Source organism: Prionailurus bengalensis, chromosome D3, assembly GCF_016509475.1.
Source record: "Prionailurus bengalensis isolate Pbe53 chromosome D3, Fcat_Pben_1.1_paternal_pri, whole genome shotgun sequence".
Taxonomy (NCBI): Eukaryota; Metazoa; Chordata; class Mammalia; order Carnivora; family Felidae; genus Prionailurus; species Prionailurus bengalensis.
In genome coordinates this window covers 77,993,695-78,015,133 of record NC_057356.1, presented here as the reverse complement: position 1 = coordinate 78,015,133, position 21,439 = coordinate 77,993,695, and the positions used below count along the sequence as shown (strand labels likewise).

The 21,439-nt window shown below is 48.4% G+C and overlaps 1 protein-coding gene across 1 annotated transcript in view; it reads left to right on the top strand.

The window, feature by feature from the left end:
• Positions 1–18,044: 18,044 nt before the first annotated feature.
• The window catches only part of CCBE1 (collagen and calcium binding EGF domains 1), a 235,611-nt gene continuing 232,216 nt past the window's right edge, over positions 18,045–21,439 (top strand). The window contains exons 1-2 of the mRNA XM_043559008.1: positions 18,045–19,780; positions 20,143–20,223. Of these exons, the coding sequence (XP_043414943.1) occupies positions 19,650–19,780; positions 20,143–20,223 (212 nt within the window). The 5' untranslated portion in view covers positions 18,045–19,649. The remainder of the gene's footprint in view (positions 19,781–20,142; positions 20,224–21,439) is intronic.

Below are 21,439 nucleotides of genomic sequence, written 5' to 3'. Positions count from 1 at the left end.
TGATTGAATGGCTGACCTAGGTTGGGCTCAGCTGGGAAATTTGGGCTTAGCTCTTCATCGTGGGTTGCACTTGGATTTGCTCCGTGTGTGTTCTTTTACCCAGGCCAAAGGAGCAGCAGGAGCTCCTGGGAAGATCCTTTCGTGGTGATGGCAGATGTGCAAATCGGGAAGCAGAAATGCGATATATCTTAAGATCTGGGCTCAAAACTGGCACATTGGCACATTCTATTGGCCAAAGCAAATCACAAGGCCTCGCCTGGCATCAGTGGGGGTAGAGGAATGTTCTCTGCCACCAGTGGGAGGACTGCAAAGTCACATGACAAAGAGTATGGAAACGGAAGAGTCAAGAAGTCTTATCGAATCTACACCATTGCATTATGGTAATTCCTCATGGCATCATCTCAAAAGTTTCTTGGGTCGTTGTAAAGCAGCTGACATCTTACAGACATTCACTGTGGCCAGATCATCCATAAACATATAATTTTTTAAACACAAATTTTTTAAAAGTTCAATTTTCTTTCATTGTGAAATAAATAAAAAACTTATTTTGAAATGAAAAAAATCATTGACAATATTATAATCCACAGAAAATGACTATTAATGTCCTGGTGTAATTAGTTTTAACATTAAATTGCTTTTAAATTAGGGAAGTAATGTTTGCCTCTGTTGAAAGTTTGGAGAATTGCAAAAAGGACAAAAATCACAATAAAAATTGAAATCCCCCTAGATAACATTGTTAACATTTTTCTATGCACAGATTTTGTTTTACTTAATTGGTATCAAACTGTATATGAATTTCTCATGCTAATTTTTCTCACCAAAATATATATTAAGCATTTTCTATGTCATTAAATGTACTTTGCAGACAAAACTTTAGTAGCAGTCAAATATGCCCGTACGTAACTGTCCTGTATCCACTCACTCACTTAAGCTATTTATTTTTAATTTAAATTTTGATTACAATTTTTAAATTTACATTTTAGTTAACATACAGTGCAATATCGATTTCAGGAATAGAATTCAGTGATTCATTACTTACATATAATACCCAGTGCCCATCACAGCAAGTGCCCTTTTTAATACCCATCACCCCTCTCCCACCCACCTCCCTCCATCAACCCTCACTTTGTTCTCTGTCATTAAGAGTCTTTTGTGGTTTGTTTCCCTCTTACCTTTGCTCCCCACTTCCCATGTGCTTATCTGTCTTGTTTATTCAATTGCAAATATGAGTGAAATCATATGGTATTTGTCTTTCTCTGATTGACTCATTATTCCTTAGCATGATACATTCTAGCTCCATCCATGTTGCTGCAAATGGCGAGATTTCATTCTTTTTGATGGTTGAGTAATATTCCATTGGATATATACCATATCTTCTTTATCCATTCATCAGTCAATGGACCTTTGGGCTCTCTCCATAGTTTGGCTATTGTTGATAATGCTGCAATAAACATTGGGGTACATGTACCCCTTAAAATCTGTATTTTTGTATCCTTTGGGTAAATACCTAATAGTGCAATTGCTGGATTATAGGGTAGTTGTATTTTTAGTTTTTTGAGGAACCTCCATACTGTTTTCCAGAGCGGCTACACCAGTATGCATTTCCACCAACAGTGCAAGAGGGTTCCCCCTTTCTCCACATCCTTGCCAACACCTGTTGTTTCTTGTGTTGTTAATTTAAGCAATTCTGACAGGTTTGAGGTGGTATCTCATCATGGTTTGGTTTGCATTTGCCTGATGAGTCATGTTGAACGTCTTTTCATGTGTCTGTTAGCTACTGAATGTCTTCTTTGGAAAAATGTCTGTTCATGTCTTCTGCCCATTTCTTAACTGGGTTGTTTGTTTTTGGAGTGTTGACTTTGATAAGTTCTTCATAGATTTTGGATACTATTCCCTTATTCAGCTATGTCATTTACAAGTATCTTCCATTCCGTAGGCTGCCTTTTAGTTGTATTGACATTTCCTTCACTGTGCAGAAGCTTTTTATCTTGATGAGGTCCCAATAGTTCAGGTTTGCTTTTGCTTCCCTTGCCTTCAGTGACATGTCTAATAAGAAGTTGTTATGGCTGAGGTCAAAGAGGTTGCTGCCTGTGTAGGATCTGTAGGATTTTGATGGTTTCCTGTTTCACATTTAGGTCTTTCATTCATTTGAATTTATTTTTGTGTATGGTGCAGGAAAGTGGTCCAGTTTCATTCTTCTGCATGTTGCCATCCAGTTTTCCCAGCACCATTTTTTTTTTAACGTTTTATGTATTTTTGAGACAGAGAGAGAGACAGAGCATGAATGGGGGAGGAGCAGAGAGAGAGGGAGACACAGAATCGGAAGCAGGCTCCAGGCTCTGAGCCATCAGCCCAGAGCCCGACGCGGGGCTCGAACTCACGGACCGCGAGATCGCGAGATCGTGACCTGAGCTGAAGTCGGACGCTCAACCCACTGAGCCACCCAGGCGCCCCCCCAGCACCATTTTTTGAAGAGACTGGTTTTTTTCCATTAGGTATTCTTTCCTGCTTTGTTGAAGATGGGTTGACCATATAGCTGTGGGTCCATTTCTGGGTTTTCTATTCTGTTCCATTGATCCATGTGTCTGATACTGTGCCAGTACCATACTGTCTTGATGAATACAGCTTTGTAATATAGGTTGAAATCCGTAAATTATTTTTATCATCATCTGTCAATCCTCTTAATGTAGTGTTCTCCACATAATTTATAAGGCACATCTTTGAAAAACAACAAAAGGCAAAAGGGAATGTATCCCAGATGTTGGTCAAATTTTGGTTTTATACAACTTTACAACTTTTTTTTTAGTAGACATAGTGATTAAAATGATTCAACTATTTCCAGCAAGGCTAACCAGGACAGGAGCCAAAATTCACCAGTGCCAACAAAAGTCACAAACATTCTTTAAAAGTTAATATCTGGCTTATTTATTATCTTGGATCTAACAGTAACATATGCTTTCCTGGTGACACTTTCTAATGATTTTCTTCTAGACAAAGAAACAGTAAGGCTTTAAATCACAGAATTCTGACAGTTCACAAGATTGATTGCTTTTCATCGTAAGGACTTTTAGAGCTGTGTGTGTATTCTAAGGATGGGTAGCCCTTTGGTTGACCATTTAGGGTGTGGCAATACATATTGATGAGGCTTGAAGTGTTAGCAGATCTAAATGGCTGAAGGATCAAGTTCCGAATATTTATCCCTTTATATACTATAAAATGACATCTGACAGTTTAAGAAAATGTACAAACCCAGTGTATTAGTTTCCTAGCCCTGCCTTAACAAAGTACCACAAACTGGGTGACTTAAAACAACAAATTTATTGCTGCATAGTTTTGGGGGCTGGAAGTCCAAGATCGAAGTATTGGCAGGGCCGTGTTCCCTCTGAAACCTACAGGGGAGAATTTTCCTCACCTCTAGCTTCTGGCGTCTTCTAACAATCCTTGGTTTCTTTGGCCTATAGATGCATTGCTACAATTTCTGCCTCTATGACATGTCACATAACCGTCTTTCCTTGCGTGTTTTGTCTCCTCTTTTAAGATCATCAGTCATATTGATTAAGGGCCATCGTACTCCAGGATGACTTCATCTTAACTGATTACATCTGCAATGATCCTATTTCCAAATGAGGTCACAGACTGAAGTATTGGGGTTAGGACTTCATATCTTTTTGAAGAACACAATTAAATCCTTAACACCAGGAAATGGAAAGTTAAAGCCCTAAGTAATTGAAATACCCCATATGAACATTGTTCCTATTGCGGAGCTGGAAACAGGGAATAAATAATAAAATGTGTTTCTGCAATTGTGGACTGGCTTTAATTCATAGAATAATGAAAAGTTCCCTTTTGGCCACTTACTAACATACATTCTGTTGAATCCCAAACTTCAAGAGTAACGTGTGAGCACGGAGTGCATAACGTCTCCACGTGTAATGACCGCCGCATTAGTAAGGGAACCTCCTGAGTTAACTAGTGTTTTCTGCGAATTTCCCAGGTTTTGCTGAATTTCAGCCCATGCGACATGACCCAGTGTGACCGCTTTGTGTGATACAGGATGATAACGGCTGGAAAGGACACACTTTCCTAACTCCTTGTAGGGTCTGTGATTTGGCTAATTCAGTCCATCTCAGTTGCAGATGAGCCAGAGGGGAAAAAGATTTCCCAGAATGAGGCTTGATTAGAAAAGTCTGCCCCAGTATCGTCCAACTGCGGGCCAACTGGCAATATCTTGAATCACCAAAGAGAGTGCTGCAATGTGGCTTTCCGCATATTTTGCTCCCTTTATCACTCTTGTAAGTAATTATTAGCCACTGGGATCTTTTAGAAAGCACTTTTTAAAACCCCAAAGCCCGTTGATTAATTGATTGCCAAGTAATAAATTAATTACACACAGACACGGTCTGTAGCCAAACGGTGTTCACTTTATTTAAGCAACTGCACTAGCAGAATACTCGTGGTATGAAGCATTCGGAGTATATAAAATGAACTCACTGGGGGAATGATTTATAAAATACTCCTAGAACAAGTTCAACGGAGATACTTACAAAGGTTAAGATGATTTTGCTTTACGTTAGAACTGGTGAAAGAGAGAAGAATGACATTTTGTGTTGATAATAGGCCTCTCGGTAGAATTTAAAGCACTATCTAAATGTTATATATTTTTTTAAGTTTATTTATTTATTTCGAGAGAGAGAGCACGAGTAGGGCAAGGGCAGAGAGACAGAGAACCTCAAGCAGTCTCCATGCTGTCAGTACAGAGCTCCACGCAGGGCTGGAACTCAACGGCCGTGAGATTATGGTCTGAGCCGAAACCAAGAGTCAGATGCTTCACTGACTGAGCCCCCCCCAGGCACCCCTACATGTTAGTGAAGCACCCCTGTCCTTGAGGTAAGCACAGCATTTTCGAGGAGGAAGATTCGAGACAGAGCAATAACCAAGTGACTCACTTATGATCCTAAGTGTTAGGATGCTAGTTTATGATTTCTACAGTTTCTAAGTGCACACTCACAGAGACGTGTATACAGTATGTTTACTGTGCTCAGTCCTCTGTAGGACTTCCATGTATCTAACGTCACAGTAATCTTATGTACGGGGAATTGTCACCACCCCCATTTTAAAGATGAGGAAACTGAAGACCAGAAAGGTTAAAGAACTTGGCCATGGCCCCAGGCTAATGTGAACCCATGGGGTAATTCCAACACCTGGCTTCATCCTGAGTCTGGTTTATTCCTATTCCTTTAAGTAATGTCCTTAAGCTGTCTCTCTCTCTTTTTTAAATTGTTTTAAGATGTATTTATTTTAGAGAGAGAGACAGAGTATAAGTGGGGGAGGGGCAGAAAGAGAGTAAGACACAGCACGTGAAGCAGGCTCCAGGCTCCAAGCTCCGAGCTTCAAGCTCCAAGCTGTCAGCACAGAGCCCAACATGGGGCCGAAACTCACGAACTGCGAGATCATGACCTACGTCGAAGTCAGACGCTCAACGCACTGAGCCGCCCAAGCGCCCCTTTCAAGCTGTCTCTTTTGAAGACATCCTGTACCCGTGCTTCCAGCCAGCACTCACTCCAGAATCCATCACCGATTCAAGGTGAACCTCGTGGTGTGAGCAGGCAAGTTAAGGAACAAAGATGTAACAAGAGCATCTGATCAGAACCACAATCCTCGTCCTTGCCTGGGTCCAGCTTGCGCGTGAGGCTCCTGCCGAAGGTCGGGTGTGCGCTGAAGTAGAGGCTGGAAAAAGTGCGTGCGACTGGCCACCTTCCCAACTGGATGCAGGCTGGAGGTGTCACGGGGCCCAAGTACCTCTTTCGCATTCCTGCCAAGTCACATGAGCTCCTCCTCCTCCCCTGGAAAGCAACCACCGCGTGCGTTCAGTATGAGAATGCGGATTCTGTGCGATTATAAATAACACCACCACCGCACCCCCCCCCCCCACCCCGCCCCGAGCATATTCCAGGAAAACATTTGGGGAGCCTAGAGGAAGATGAGTAAGTAGAAACAACCTTGGCCAGCTCTGACTAGTTGCCAAAACATGCGTTTTGAGGTCAGAGCGCTGTGAGTTAACTCTGCGACAGGGAGCTGCGTCCAGGCCCACAGGTTCCCTGATTTGTTTGTGAAATAGATCATTTATGTACAGAAACGCTTCCCCCCAAAGTGAAATGAACCCAAACGAAGTCACCACCAAAACAGCTGGCTCTCGTGATCGAATTATATGAGGTGTGAGAAACTGTTTGGATAGCCTTCCTTGATGGGGAATGCAAGCAATGGGGAAGAGCTGACTCACTCCATCGCTCTTAAATTGTTTTACAAGGCTTTCCTCTAACATCACAGGGGGGGGGAATGACAAAGCTGTTTCCATTCAGTCTCGGTGGTTTGTTGGCCATGGGGAAGGGGGGAAGGCGCTGCTCCTTTCTGATACTCATAAAACGTTTGTGTTACTTTGGTCCCTAAAAGTGAGACCACAGCCCCCCCCCCCCCCCCCCCCCCCCGCCGAAGTGATGTCGCCGGCAGGGGTGCATAGCCAGCGCGCGGGGCACAGAGATGTCTCCTTCCCCGCCCCGTCCTCCCGCTGTCTCCTCACCACTGCCTCACCGTGATTACGGGAACCTCCCAGCGGGGACCAGGCCACCTCCAAAAATCACAACACCTCATTAAACCGCAGCTTCCAACGTCTCCTACCCTGCTTCCCAGCAGAACCGTGCCAGTAGCGAAAGCTTCGGATGGAATTTCAATTCTATTCTATTCCCTCTCCCTCCTCCAGACTGTGAAGGTCTGGCGGGGTTGGCTAAGCAGCGAAGAACTTCCGAAAGAACCGGAATGTAGAGGGTCTCGAAACCCACAGCTGCGTGTTAAGTACACGAGTGATAATAACCAGCGAGCCGTAAGCGTTGACCCAGATTCGGGGAGAGGGGAATGGGATTCCCATCCTGGGTCTCATCCTTCACTGGCTACAGACAGAGCCTTGCTGTCTAGATGCCTCCGCTCCAGCCCTCTGTCCACCTGGGGAGCCAGTTTGGCCCCTGCTGGGGTGGGCGTCTGTTTTCCAGCTAGCTTCCCACCTATTCTGTCTCTGGGGTTCTGTTAAGTCCTTTGTTCATAGGGCACCGACCCACCCAGTCATTCCTCTGCTACTTGTGTTTTTCCTCAAGAAAGCCAGCTGTGGCTGGAAACCCCCAGAAGCTAGGTTGACAGAAAAGAACCAGAAAAATCCAATTAACAGAGGGTGGAGCAAGGCAGCCAATCCCTCCTAGAGCCTCCAGCCCAACTTGGCGGGGGGTGGGGGGGTGGGGGGAGGTGGGGGGGGCGGGGGGGGTGCAGGAGGAAGGATGCGGTCCCGGGGAGACGGGCCAATCTGGACAGTGGATACCAGCTGTCAGTTTTCACACCCAGAGATGCTGATCTTCAGTGTTCGCACAGTGATGGCGGTGGTGATGAAACTTTGCAAATGGTGCATAATTGACATGTGAAATGAAGATAATTGGATCCCTTCCTCAACGAGGGTGGAATCCTTTAACAAATGGGAGATGGGCGTGCTACATGAAGAAAGTAATGATGCACCAAATAAACATGTTTCTTCTGATTCAGCAATCACTTGTTAGGAACATATTATGCACAAGGCCTAAAGGAAACAGTCAAAGGTGTAGAAGTCTCCTTGTCCTGAATCTTACACTTGGGTTCCAGGCTCCAGACAAATCCTGAGTGGCTCTGAGTGTATTCTTGTGAATTACGTAGTCACGTGTCTACCTCTTGTCTGCACGTACACCCTCCGTCCCCATACGTGCCGGAAATTTTTCTGATTGCGGTAACATCTGCAGTCATCCATTGCTCCAGCAAGGTCCCTCCTTTTTTTTTTTTTTTTTAACGTTTATTTATTTATTTTGAGAGAAAGAGACAGAAAGACAGAGGGCAGGTGAGCAGGGAGAGGCAGAGAGAGAGGAGAGAATCCCGAGTAGGCTCAGCTCTGTCCGCGTGAACCCAACACAGGGCTTGATCTCATGAACCGTGTTGTGACCTGAGCTGAAAGCAAGAGTCAGATGCTTAATCGACTGAGCCAACGGGCACCCCAGCGAGGTCCCTCTTTATGACTTTGCACGGCGGCTGCTTCCAATTTTGCACTCTGCCTGTGGGTACGGAGCTCAGCAGAGCGGCCTGGCTCACACAGGGACTGCTCTTTGAACCTTGTTACCGTGGAGCACCCAATTGGGCTAACTCATCGTGAACAACGAGACCTCCCCACCGGACACTGTAAAGGACGAACGTTGGATTCATTTCCTCTGTCCTTAAGGGAACCCCAGATCTTATTTGCAGGCAAAGCCCGGGCTGCCTGGTCTGGTGACTCGGGCCACTACAGGTCCCCAAGGGCTCTATGGAGACCAGATCTGAGGGAAACGATGGTGACGGACCCAAACGAAGTTTCTATAGGGACGGTGGCTGGACTGTGAGTCCTGATGCAAAATAGCCTTTTTGTCGAGAGTCAGGGCCAAGGGAGGGTAGTGGCTGAGTGTGTGCATTCCCAGACCAGATAGCCTGTGTCTGATTCCAGGCCCCACTGCCAGGTGATCCTGGATGAATGAGCGACCCTTCCAGGCCTCAGTTTTTTTCTCATCTATAAAATGGGGCTAATAACACTTGCCTGGTAGGCTTGCTGTGAGGACTGGGTGCCATCACATCAGTAATTACGTAGAACAGTGCGGGAGGTAGCGAATAGTTGATAAAGGATTGGCAGAGTTGTTGAAGCGTGATAGGATCCAAGGTCAACCTCAATGGGGACACCAGAGCGGTGAAGAATGTGCATATAAGCCCTCGTCTGGCACCAGCCCCCGAGCCTGGCAATAGATAGGGATATCACAAGCAGGGTTACGGCCCTTTCAGGGACACCCATCTAGCCACAGGGGAAAGGCCCTTCTCGTGAGAAAATCTTAAGGTGATAGTGCTTAGGATAAAGGGCTTTGACTGTACTGTGGTCTGTTTGATCTCTGGGGGAAAGAAATCTCTTCCTTAACACCAAGTTTTCTGTACCGGAGTACCTCTCACAGGAATGACAGTGTTTTGAAGGCTTATGCTGAATCTTCCTGACTTCCTTCGGTCCCTTAAACTGCTGCTCTCAGTTTTCGTAACCTTGAAAACTTAGAGCGGGGAATTCGGGCCAGAAGAAAACTAAAGCCAGCCTCAAAATAGTTAGTGTTGGCTACAAGTGTCCTAGTGTTGCAAAGGCCGTCTTATCGGTGAACCAGAGTAACTTCCACACGTTTGGGAAAATGTCTTGATTTCCAGAGATGAGGCTTTAACGCCTCCCAAAGGGTAGAGTTTCCTATGGCAAAACCACACATCTCAACCTGCTTTGATTTATTCACTGCTCACCGCGTGGGGAACGAGTTTGGCCCGAAGAGGAAGAAAGTCGCTTTCGTACGGAGGGGCTGTTAAGTGTAGGTAGTTTAAGCCACTTGCCTTCTGACCCCTTTCTCCGAGACCTGATTAGACGTGGGCAGTGTTTTCGCAAGAAGTGAGAACTAAATAAATACAGAGCCACAGAGCTGTCACAATGGCATAGGAGCTCCTTAGAGGGTCACGGGTCCTTTGTGCTTTGGGGTCAAATGCAAGAATCTCCAATTACAATGGTCCTTTTCCGAATGCTGGCCTTTAGTGCTGGTATTATTAGAGGAGAGAAAGTGATGTAACACGCCTGGCTTCTTGTGGCTATGCCACTGAGCCACATGTGGGTCCATCTGGACGCCTGCACTTCAGGGTCCACTCATCTGTCAAAGTGGAGTCTTAGATACGAGGATGGCTGAAAGGAAACTGGTGATGGGTGGCCAGTGACGCCTCGGTCCTTGCTTCACCGTACACGGTCCACGAAGGGCTCCCCACCCTTCCTTCCTTCATGCGTGCGTTGCGTTTCCCTGCCTGCAAACGTGTAACCAGCAAGCTCTACATTAGTCTTTAAAGAAAATGAAGAAACTCTCTGGTTCTTTCCTTCCCTCACCCTACCGGCACCTGCTCTCGAATCCTGCAGAAGCCACGAAGCCCCACTGACACTTGGATTTAGCACAGCAAGACTGATACCGGACTCCGGGGTTCTAGAACTACCAGACAGTAAATGTGTGTTGTTTTGAGCCACTAAGTGGTGGCCACTTTTTACAACAGCCATAGGAAGTTAATGCAGGTGTCTCCCACCCACCCCCACTCCTATAGCCCCTAACAGACCCTCGGACAGCATGCAGCACCTAGCACGCATTGCCGGCCACACAGGGAACATTCATTTGATTGTCTGTGTGTGTGTGTGTGTTTACATTCTTTTTAATGTTTATTATTTACTTTTGAGAGAGACAGAGCGTGAGCGGGGGAGGGGCAGAGAGAGAGGGAGACACAGAATCCGAAGCAGGCTCCGGGCTCCGAGCTGTCAGCACAGAGCCCGACACGGGGCTCGAACCCACAAACCAGGAGATCATGACCTGAGCCGAAGTCAGACGCTGAACCGACTGAGCCACCCAGGTGCCCTAGCGTGTGTGTGTTTTAATGAATGAAGGTAGGGGAAGCCTATTTCTCCCCTCTTACGGTGAAGGAAGACCTGCCAAGAATGCCACACCAATGCAAGCAGCACGTAGGCATCACCGTAACGAGACAAGACAGAACAGCCTCCCTGGCCAGCAGCAGGTGAACAGATGGAGGCAGGCTGCACCTGCCGGCACGCGTGATCTGCTCGAGAGACTCTGAAACCAGAAGCTTCAGGGCCGTCTTGGATTCGTGAAAACTTGCAAAATAAATAGAATTCTGAGAAAAATATTTCCCCAGATCCTCCAGTCACTGCAGGACAGCTGAGAGATAAGGTGACTGCTGAACTAAGGTGTGGACACCAAGGCAGGAGGAGGAGGAGAGAGAGAGAGAGAGAGAGAGAGAGAGACAGAGAGAGAGTCTAAGCGATGAGATCCGACTGAGTTTAAAGGTGTAGAGGAGATCCAGCCAAGAAGGATGTCAGGGCAAGGAAGAAACGCTAACAAGAAGATGGGGGGCCGGCTAACGGTCAGGCTTGGGGAGGGGAAGGTTTAAGCAGTGGGATTGGGCAATAGGAAATAAAAGAATTAGAGACGTGGATAAATGTCTGGAGCGCAGGATTTCTCAACCTCGGCACTAATGACGTCTGGAGCCGTACAATTTTTTGTTGCGTGCGGTGGGGCGGGGGCTGACCTGTGCATCGTCGGAGGGCGAACAGCATCCTGGCCTCTACCCACTAGATGCCAGTAGGACCCTCCCCAGTAACGACAACTAAAAATCTCTCCAGATGCTGCCGAATTTCTGCTGGCTGTCAACGATGCCTCCCAGTTGAGAACCGGTGGTTTCAAGGAAGAGATAGGATCGAGTCAGGAATATAACAGAGAAGAAACAGTCAAGTCAGAGGCTGGAAAGTGAAAGTGGGTGGGTAAAAACAGGGCAGAATCGGAGCAAAGGAGGAGATACAGTGAAATGATGGATGAAAGAGAACAGACAAGAAGGCCAGCAAAAAAGCAGAAACAAGACAGAAAGACCCAAGAGGGTCTGAGAGGAGATCAACTTCAAAGTGGGTCACTTGGGGGGGGTTTAATGGCGGGTCACCGACACGAGGGGTCAGGGCCCATCAGTCTTCCATCAGGACGTGAAGATGTGAGAGCCAAAGACGTGTCACGTTGCATACACATAACTTTCCGGCTCATTATAATTACACTGCAGATAAATGCTGGAGCTGGAAGAAGATACGCAAGGTCCCAACTCCCTGTCTGATGAATTATCAGGACGCTTATCAGCGATCAAACCAGATGAACAATACTCGAAGATACACTCAGGTCCAAACATCACCGATCAAGCAGAAAGAAGGCAGACAGTCGCCCGGAAACACCTAAACGAAAGGCAACGCGTGTCGAGTTAAGGGAACCTAAACCGGGGCAGCCTTCTTTATCTGGCATTCCTTGGGGATCCTGCATTGTTGGTAAAGATTAGGACGGAAGAATGCAAACCCATGCTGCTTTGAAACATCCATTGCAGACAAGCCAGCAACCTCTGAGCGCTGGGCATGGGGACAAATGGCAGGGGGGGAGGGCGCCGGGTAGTGGGGAGGGGACTCCAAAACCCCACCTTTCTTGAGCACAACTTTGGTCGCAGCTGCTTTCTGGGTCTCAAAGAACCAGGTTCGGGTTGGAAGGAGATGCCACGGGATCACGCTGGCCTCTGAAGTTTTACAAGTACTTTGCCTAGGTATTTCTTTGTGGTGATTGCAAGAATGCTCCCCCAGAGTACTTTCATAATCTGTAAGAGTTCTAGGTCTGATAAAGACCTGTCTCGGGGCCAGGGACAGAACTGGAAGGACGGTTTGCGAAAATGCCAGAGTGCCAAGAGTTTTGAAACCTGAGCTCATTCTTCTCGGGCCAGCATTCCACGTAAACTAGCAGACTGTGTGGCTCCATGAGGACAGGTCCCGTGGATATAGTCCAGCTTTGCCGTGGAGAGAGAGGTCGGCTAATACGCAGAGGTGAGAACGGATGGGGCCAGCTGGTTGGCGGGGAGCTGCCGAGGAAGGATCCTGTCTGCGCATGAACCATGATGGAGTCTCAGGGTTACCGGCTGGGGTGGCGGACCTTGGGCTCTCCAGGTTCTCACGTCCCTGGACAAACATCCTAGATGTAGTCGGTCTCTTGGGAGAAAACCGCCCAGATGCTCACTTCTCCAAAGGGCAGTTTAATGTAAGTGTTGAGAGCATGGGCCCTGGGGCCAAAAATGCCCCAGTTCAAACCCAGCTCAGTACTCCTGACTCGGTACCTTAGGCAGATGTTAAATTAAAATCTCGGCTGCAGTTTCCTCATCTGTAAAATGCAGCTAATAATAGAATCCGTGACAGAGGATTAGGGATTAAATGAGATAATACTTGTGAAGCGCTTTAAAAAATGCCCACACGCGCCCAGTATTTGTGTTGTCATTCTTTGTGCCAAATCCTTGGAAAGTCATCATCCGTGAACAGCTTGTAAGGAGGTGGCTTTCTTGGTATTACAGCGTGAATAGGCCCCTGTTTTGGTTAAGAAGCGTACCCCACCTTCTTGGGGCGCCTGGGCGGCTCAGTCGGTTGAGCTTCTGACTTCAGCTCTGGTCATGATCTCACGGTTTGTGGGTTCAAGCCCCGTGTCAGGCTTTGTGCTGACGGCGCAGAGCCTGATTCAGAGTCTCAGTCTCCCTCTCTCTCTGCCCCTCCCCCCCCCCCTCTCTCTCTCTCTCTCTCAAAAATAAATAAATAAACTTAAAAATTGAAAAAAAAATAAAAGTCAGCACAGCACTCAGAAGCATAGTGATTCTCCAAGGAGAAGCATATACATTCTCATTTCTAGCGACTGTTAGTGGATTTGACTCACCCAGAGCCCTAGTCATTCTAACATCTAATTCAAGCATGGTGGTAGTGACAGCCTGTTCTGTGACAGGATGTCTCTAGCCTTAGCCATCCATCTCCAAACTACCTCTTATGGAAGCAAACTAGAGCTGACAGGGTGGATGGCCCACCATACTTGCATCAATATGTTTGAATAGAAACAATTGAAATAATATTAGGTATCATGTATGACTCCGATGCAGTAGGCATGTTATGTATTTCATTCACTCTTTTCAACAATCCTATGAGTTGAAGATTGTTGTTTCTATATTATATATGGGTAAACCGAGCCCCAGAAGGATTTCACAATTTGATGAGGATCACAGAGGTTTTATGCTGTAAGCTAGATTTTAAATCTAGGTAAATCTGATTTTTTAAGTCTAATTTCTTCCCATTTCTGAATGAGTCCACTTTTTTAAAGAGGGAGGTAAAGTCAACCTCAGATCCCGAGGAAAAATATATTTTAATTATAGATTACAGTAAGTACTTGTGATCTGCTAGCAATGGGTAATAAAATTATCTTTATTCCACCAAGATATCCCAAAGGGCATTTTGGCTCCTATTGGAAAACTTTTAAGGTCAACATTCTTATTACCTGTCAAGTTGGCTTGGTATCATATTACTGAGCTGAGTATCTCCCAGTTCTCAATAAATGTTAAATAAGATCTCTTAACCTCATGGAGGAAAGGGATATAAACAGAGTTGGCCCTACACAAATAAAGCACAGAAGTTGTGTATTGGAATGGCTGATACTCAAAGGAATCAGCTGATAAATGCTGGGATAATTCTTTAAGTTTATTTATTTTTAATCTGGGGGGGGGGAGGGGTAGAGAGAGAAGGAGAGAGAGAATCCCAAGCAGGCTCTGTGCTATCAGTGCAGAGCCCAATGGGGGCTTGAGCCCACGAACGGGGAGATCATGACGTAAGCCGAAGTCAAGAGTTGGATGCTTAACCCACTGAGCCACGCAGGTGCCTCAATCCTGGGATACTTCTGATTCCACTTACTTGACCAGAGATCAATCATGAGGTATGAGCCACTGGTCCTACCTCTCGTGCTGGCCCTTATCCTTCCTTGTGTGTGCTTGTGGGGACCCAAGAGATGGGGCCATCTCAGCCGCATATGCTGTAGTCTCCGTGTGTCCCAGAAGGAGCTGCCAAGTTGAGTGGTGTTAGAACACACTTCTAGAAACCCAGGGTCTGATCCTACAACTCCACGGGTCGAGGAGCCTGCCAATTTCTACTGTTTCAACAAGCTCCTCCTTTGGGAGAAACCCCAGACAGGGACTCAGTGTGTGTGTGTGTGTGTGTGTGTGTCTGTGTGTGTGTGTGTGTGTGCGCGCGCACGCGTGTAAGAATACAACATCCAAACTGCATAAACAATGTCTCTTGATTTTGTTTTTAGACATTCAACCAAGTAAGTTCTCGCTCATTTTCATCGTTTGTACGGTTTTCTTTTAGCAGCCTATAGACACATGGGCTAACTAATCTTTTAAAATTGGTTTCATTTCAAAGTTTGGCAAAAATTGGGATTCTGTCATGGGGGTAGGAATCCGATGTTTCTTCCTGTTCTGGGAGAAAATTCCAGAGATCCATAGCTTCAATATATGTTCAGAATTTGTGCAAGTTAAAACGAAGGCAGACCAAGTGCAAAGACAGCATACACACCCCAGAAACTAGGACGTTAAAACCCTTTTACTGTGTTGACATGTTTGAGTCTTCTTGCCTGAAGCATTTCCTCACAATGGCTTGGAGACTGGCACATTTAAACACTTTTCAAGGTGTAGCCCTGTTTCTCTAAGCCAACCTGGCTGGAGGGTGATCAAAACCGAAACTGAAGGAAAGGTATCAGGGCAACCTGTTTATTTCGGGGAATTATATTGTATGCATATCACTCAAATTCAGTAGGAACTCTACCCACGCTTGTTGAGTCTTGTTTCTATGACAAGACCTTTACCTGACAGAGTGTTGTTTCCATATTTCAGGGAGACCAACAGGAAAAATCTGTGATTTTTTTTGGGGGGGGGCAATTTATAGGCTTTTCCTTTACAGCTACCTTGAATTTTTTAACTGATCATGGAATTATCTTGAACTGACGTCTGAGAATCTGAGAACTGACTTGTGATCTGCTTTGAACGTAGCACAGGACTTTCTGTATGATGATCCTGCCAACTAACTTCAGCTTCATTTTATTATTTATCCTGACTTTGCCTTTGCCTTAGTTGCTTTCCCTAATCTTACTCGATTCTGTATAGAATATCCTATACATAATGCATATAATATAGAGAAATAGACACACTGGAAGATAGTATGTTTTTGTCAGCCACCACAAATCCTTTTTTTATAAAAAAAAAAAAAATGTAAACAAATAAAATGACATGACTTGTGCCCTCAACTGGTGGCTCCTGTTTCTTAAAGTAATTTATCTTTTTTATCGATCTCTTTTTTCTGTTTTCTCCAAATAAGTTATTGGGCTCCCTTAAAAATGAGTGGAAAAAGGGGCGCCTGGGTGGCTCAGTCGGTTAAGCGTCCGACTTCAGCTCAGGTCACGATCTCGCGGTCCGTGAGTTCGAGCCCCGCGTCGGGCTCTGGGCTGACGGCTCAGAGTCTGGAGCCTGCTTCCGATTCTGTCTCTCCCTCTCTCTCTGCCCCTCCCCCGTTCATGCTCTGTCTCTCTCTGTCTCAAAGATAAATAAACATTAAAAAAAAATTTTTTAAAAATGAGTGGAAAAGGCCACTGGTCTCATTTAGAAGGGCCCTAGGGCCTAGTTTTACTTTTCTTTTTTCCTTTCACTTTGCTTTCATATGCTGGCGTCTCGATTCTCCAGTTAAGCAGTCTCCTTCCACGCCGCCCCCTACACTCAATATCCAGTCCACCAGGAGTCTAACCCACAGCTGAGTCTGTACATTAATGCCCTAGACACAGCCCCATGTCGCTGGGACATGCTAAATTGTATAACAGTCCACCCTCTGGTTTGTTTCAGGGAAGCTGACAGGTCTGTATGGAAAACATGACGGAGAATGGTATGCTGAAAAGAAAGAATCATCCAGAGACTCCCCTGAGGAGACTTTAGGTCCCTATCATTAATCTTTGCCGCACTCCTGTGAAAGAGGCACTAGGTGAGGGCTCTCATCCAATGTCTCATAAATGAGGAACAGGGCAGGTTGTAGGGGCGAGCCGGGGAGTGGGGAGCTCGTGCATGGCCGGGGAAGGAATGAGGGTGTCACGAAAGAAAACCTAGGACCCCGGAGGTCTCCACCGCACTCAGCCTCCTTCTGACAGCTCCCATGCAGGCTGCAGCCTGAGCAAATGTAGGTTTTGTTTTTTGCAGGCGTGTTTAACTTTTGCGGGGGACTGGTATCCATACAAGGCCATCTCATCTCCTTCTGTTTGGTTGTGTTCTCCAGCCCAGCCCCCCAAAGCCTGACACTACATGTCGTGCTATCAGTAGCTGCCAATGAGTTTAAATTCCAGGCCTCCGGGCAAAGGTTTTCTCCAGGTCTCTGCTCCGGCTCACCTCTTCCAGAAACGCTCTGACCAGCCACTCCTGGGATTTCCTCTTCAGGCAGAGCTGGGCTGAGTGCTTGGCCCCGGCACATTCTCTGATGCCTCGTTGTCATATGTGCTCAGTGCAGTGGGCTGAAAATAAGGTGGCGGCAAAGTTGGCTTTGTCCCCAATCTTCTGCCACCAGCTGTGCGTAATGGGCATGGTCTTGCCCTTAGCATTTTGCAGCCTGAAAATCTTTCTCTGCAAAGCTGCATGTCTCCATATGTGGCTCATTAACTATTGAATGAAAGTAATAACTAATCTCCCTCGCCATTCTATTATTTGTAGTACGGACGTCCACAATGCAACAGCAGAAAAACAAAACAAGTAAAAATGAGAAAAATATAGCAAAATATCAGAATAATTGGTAATAAAATAAAATGAGAACCTCCTACAGCACAGCGTCCTCCCTTGGAGATTAAACATGCCTGTGGTGCAATCTAAAGTGATACAATTTTCACCAGCCCCAGGATGCCTTCATTTTTCATGTGCTTAGAGAGGTTATCTCCTTGGAAACCCAAACAACTGTTGTGAAATAAACTTCTATTTATCTAGAAAGCAGAAAAAGCTAGAATGTTAAAACGGAAAGATCCGTGCAATAATTATGTTAAAAATGCTACCAGAGGGGCGCCTGGGTGGCGCAGTCGGTTAAGCGTCAGACTTCAGCCAGGTCACGATCTCACGGTCTGGCAGTTCGAGCCCCGCGTCAGGCTCTGGGCTGATGGCTCAGAGCCTGGAGCCTGTTTCCGAGTCTGTGTCTCCCTCTCTCTCTGCCCCTCCCCCGTTCATGCTCTGTCTCTCTCTGTCCCAAAAATAAATAAACGTTGAAAAAAAACATTTAAAAAAATGCTACCAGTGAATGTCTGCTGAGCACACAATACATGCTGGGCACTGTGAAAAATACTTTATATGTATTACCTCATTTAAAACTCATAGGGGTGCCTGAGTGATTCAGTCCGTTCACTCTTGGTTTCCGATCAGGTCATGATCCCACCGTCTTGGGATGGAGCCCCGCGATGGGCTCTGAGCTGAGTGCAAAGCTTGCTTAAGATTCGTTCTCTCCCCCTGCCCCCTCTCCCCAGCTCTCTCTCTGTCTCTCTCAAAAATAAAAAGTAAATCAACCAATCACAAACATTCATGAGGAAAGTCTCTCCACTTTACTTCGTGTGTGTAGCACCATACTTTAGTACTGTCTGTTTTATGGTCTGCTGTCTCTGTTGTAAGCGTTGCCGGGGAAAAACATCTCACTGAACTAAGAAATCAGACTCCTAGTTTCAAGGGATAGCGTACCAATAAAATCCACATTCATGAATGTGAAAACCCCGTGGCAAATCTAAAAGCATTCTACAAAGGGAGGAAGACGCCACTGCTATTAAAAATGTCAAGGTGTGGGTGATACGCCTGGCAATTCTCAGTTGACCAGAACATTCTGAAACAAAACATCTCACACCGGTAACTTGTGAACAAGCTACTTCTCGCCCCGCGGCTGCAAAACACCACGCGTCTGTTAAGAGGCCAGGCATTACCACCTCGTGCCCTTGCCATGCACTTCGGGGCCGCGACCACTTGCCGGCTCCGTCCGGCACGTCTGTGTCACGAGTTTTTCCCTTAACAGGCACAGAAAAACTCCTGATGTTCAGCAAAGCGTTACGATGCAGAGGTGTAACGAATTACGGTGGCGGGGTCGTCACCAAACCAGCGGATTTACCGCCCCCACGGGGCTTTGGCTCCGCGCGAACCCCGCCGCGTTCACCAGCAGCGCGCAGGGCCGGTGATTAACCGCCCCCTCCGCGCCTCACCTGGTCTTCCAGGAGTTTCCAGCGCTCACGTGTGCTGGCCCACGGGGCGTGGAAACAGCACGAAAGCCAATTAGGGCGAGAGGCTCTAAAAGCCCCCAGGAAGAGCCGCCAGGAGCTCCTCACTTGTCTCGGCCCACGGGCTGGGAGGAAAAAAGCGGCTTTAGTTACAAGTGTAACCGATCGGGAGACCTTTCTTCTAAGGTTCCAGGAAAGACAGGCTACTACGCCCTGTAAATTGCGCCGTCTCGGGCGTGGAGAGACGCCGTAGCTTTCTGACTCCTTCCCCCGGCCCCCCCTCCCCCAATCCTGCGGGGTGAAGCCCGGGGTGGCGGGAAAGCACGGCGTAGGCGCTGGAGGGGGAAAGGCAGCCGCAAGCCTGCCCTGGCCTTCAGAAGTGACCTGACGCCAGGAAGGAGGCTGATTAACCCTTGGGCTCCCCCTCCCTCTCCGGGGGGTGCGAGCCAGCTCCTCCTCCTCCTCCTCCTCCTCCTCCTCCTCCTCCTCCTCCTCCTCGCGGTCGAGCGACCCTGGAGCGAGATGCACACAGCCGCCGGCTCTGCGCGCCCTGCCCTTCCCTCCCAGCCTAGGAAGAGGAGAGCGGCGAGGGCGCAGCCCAAAGTCCGGTGAGTCTGTGGATCCGGAGTGAACGGCCCCGGGCGAGCCGGCTTAGGCCCCGCGACCCTCGAGCCGGCCGTGCACCGCAGACGATCCCTCCGCCCGCCCCTCCGCGGAATTTGCACCCGGCTCCTGGCCTGACCCCAGGCCCCGCGACGCCCCCAGCCCCGTGCCTCGCGCAGGTGGCGCAGACGCCCCTGTTCTCCGGCGCCCCCTGCCGGGGAGAGGGAAGGCGGCGGCCGCGGACGAGCCGGGCGCAGGCGGGGAGAGAGCTCCGGCGCCGCCGGGAAGAGGCCGGGAGCTTCCCTGATGGTGCCGCCACCTCCGAGTCGGGGAGGAGCGGCGAGGGGGCAGCTGGGCAGGAGCCTGGGTCCGCTGCTGCTGCTCCTGGCGCTGGGACACACGTGGAGCTACCGAGAGGAACCCGAGGACGGCGACAGGTAAGCGCTGCCAGCCCCGGCTTGGTGGGCGCCCGGCTCTCGGGGTGCGGGCGGTACCCCCCGGTTCCCCCAGGCATCCGCATGCCCTCGCTCCGCCGGCTGGGTGCTCGGCTCTCCCGGGCGGCATAAAACTCGGCTCCCCGCCCGGGGTCCCTCATCAGTGAGTCGGTGTTCCCTGTTACCGCCGTCCTGGGGGCTCGGTTCGCGCGCGCGCCCCCCCCCCCCCCCCCCGCCAGGCCCAGCCCCCGAGGCCACTGCGAGTCCGCGCTCCGGGACGCCGCTGCCTGCCACCCTCGCGCACCCTGCCCCTCGCCTCTCCCGTGGCCAGCGAGCGAAGTTGCTCCTCGACCTTTTCTCTTTAGGGAGATCTGCTCGGAAAACAAGATCGCCACGACGAAATACCCGTGTCTGAAGTCTTCGGGTGAGCTCACCACGTGTTTCAGGTAAGCCTTGGGGGCTTTGCCGAGTCCGCCAGGGCGCACCCTGCCTGGCTGCTTGGAAAGGCGGCTCCGCAGAGGAGGGGTTTGGAGGCGCGCTCGCTTTGCGCCGGGACGTGCTCGGGGAGTTCTTGGGTGCAACCCTTCTGGTGTGGTTTTGGGGCTAAAGCAACGACGGGCGACCGAGTGTGAACCTGGAGCTTGCACCTAAGTGCACCTGAGACCCCGAGCGGTTTACCGCTTCCCGGAATACCTTGCGTGGTAGCCATCTGAGAAGAAGAGGCGAGGCTGGAAGCTTCTAAGGAAAGGGGATCGGACCGTGGGTATCAAACCGTGCGCCACAGCAAACACGGCTGGCGGCGTTTGCGTTTTGCTTAGAAACGTTGACAATTACCGGGGCCTTGTGACACTGTCACGGTCTCTGGGCAAAAGGGTGGGGGAGGTTTGCGGGCTGTGGACGTAGTTGTGTTGAGCGAAAACGTCGAGATCGAGCCACAAGGAGAGGATTTCCTGAAACCGCAGTCCACAGATGACCTGGATGCCTGTTAAAATTACCCCTGGTTCGGGAGTCTGTAAATTGGGAAGTACTTCCCAGGTGGTTCTCAGTAACAAAAGGAGAGAATCCCTATTTCCTGCCTGCTATCTCAGAGGTGAGGGTCCGTTTGTTTTCACCTTCGAGTTCCTGGCTTGTTTCCGTGCTTTCCCTGGATGGGAAACGAGTACCCATGAACGCAAGTTGCCTTTTAAAGGTACTGTGGGAGGGGCGCCTGGGTGGCGCAGTCGGTTGAGCGTCCGACTTCAGCCAGGTCACGATCTCGCGGCCCGTGAGCCCGAGCCCCACGTCGGGCTGTGGGCTGATGGCTCAGAGCCTGGAGCCTGTTTCCGATTCTGTCTCCCTCTCTCTCTGCCCCTCCCCCGTTCATGCTCTGTCTCTCTGTCCCAAAAATAAGTGTTGAAAAAAAAAAAAAAAAGGTACTGTGGGAGATGAGAATCTCACGCCCGCGCCACACTGTCTTCAGGGGGGTGGTCCTACACTCTGGGGTGCCAGGATAAATCCTACAAGATAACCTGGAAGTCCCCACAAGTGAATTTGGAAGAAAGCTTTACTCTTGGGTTCATCTGTTACAGCATTACCATGTTTTCAGCTGTAGAAACCTTATTTCACACGCTCAAAAGCTTGCATGTGTTCCCAGGGCTGGCAAATTAAATGATCTAAAAGCTG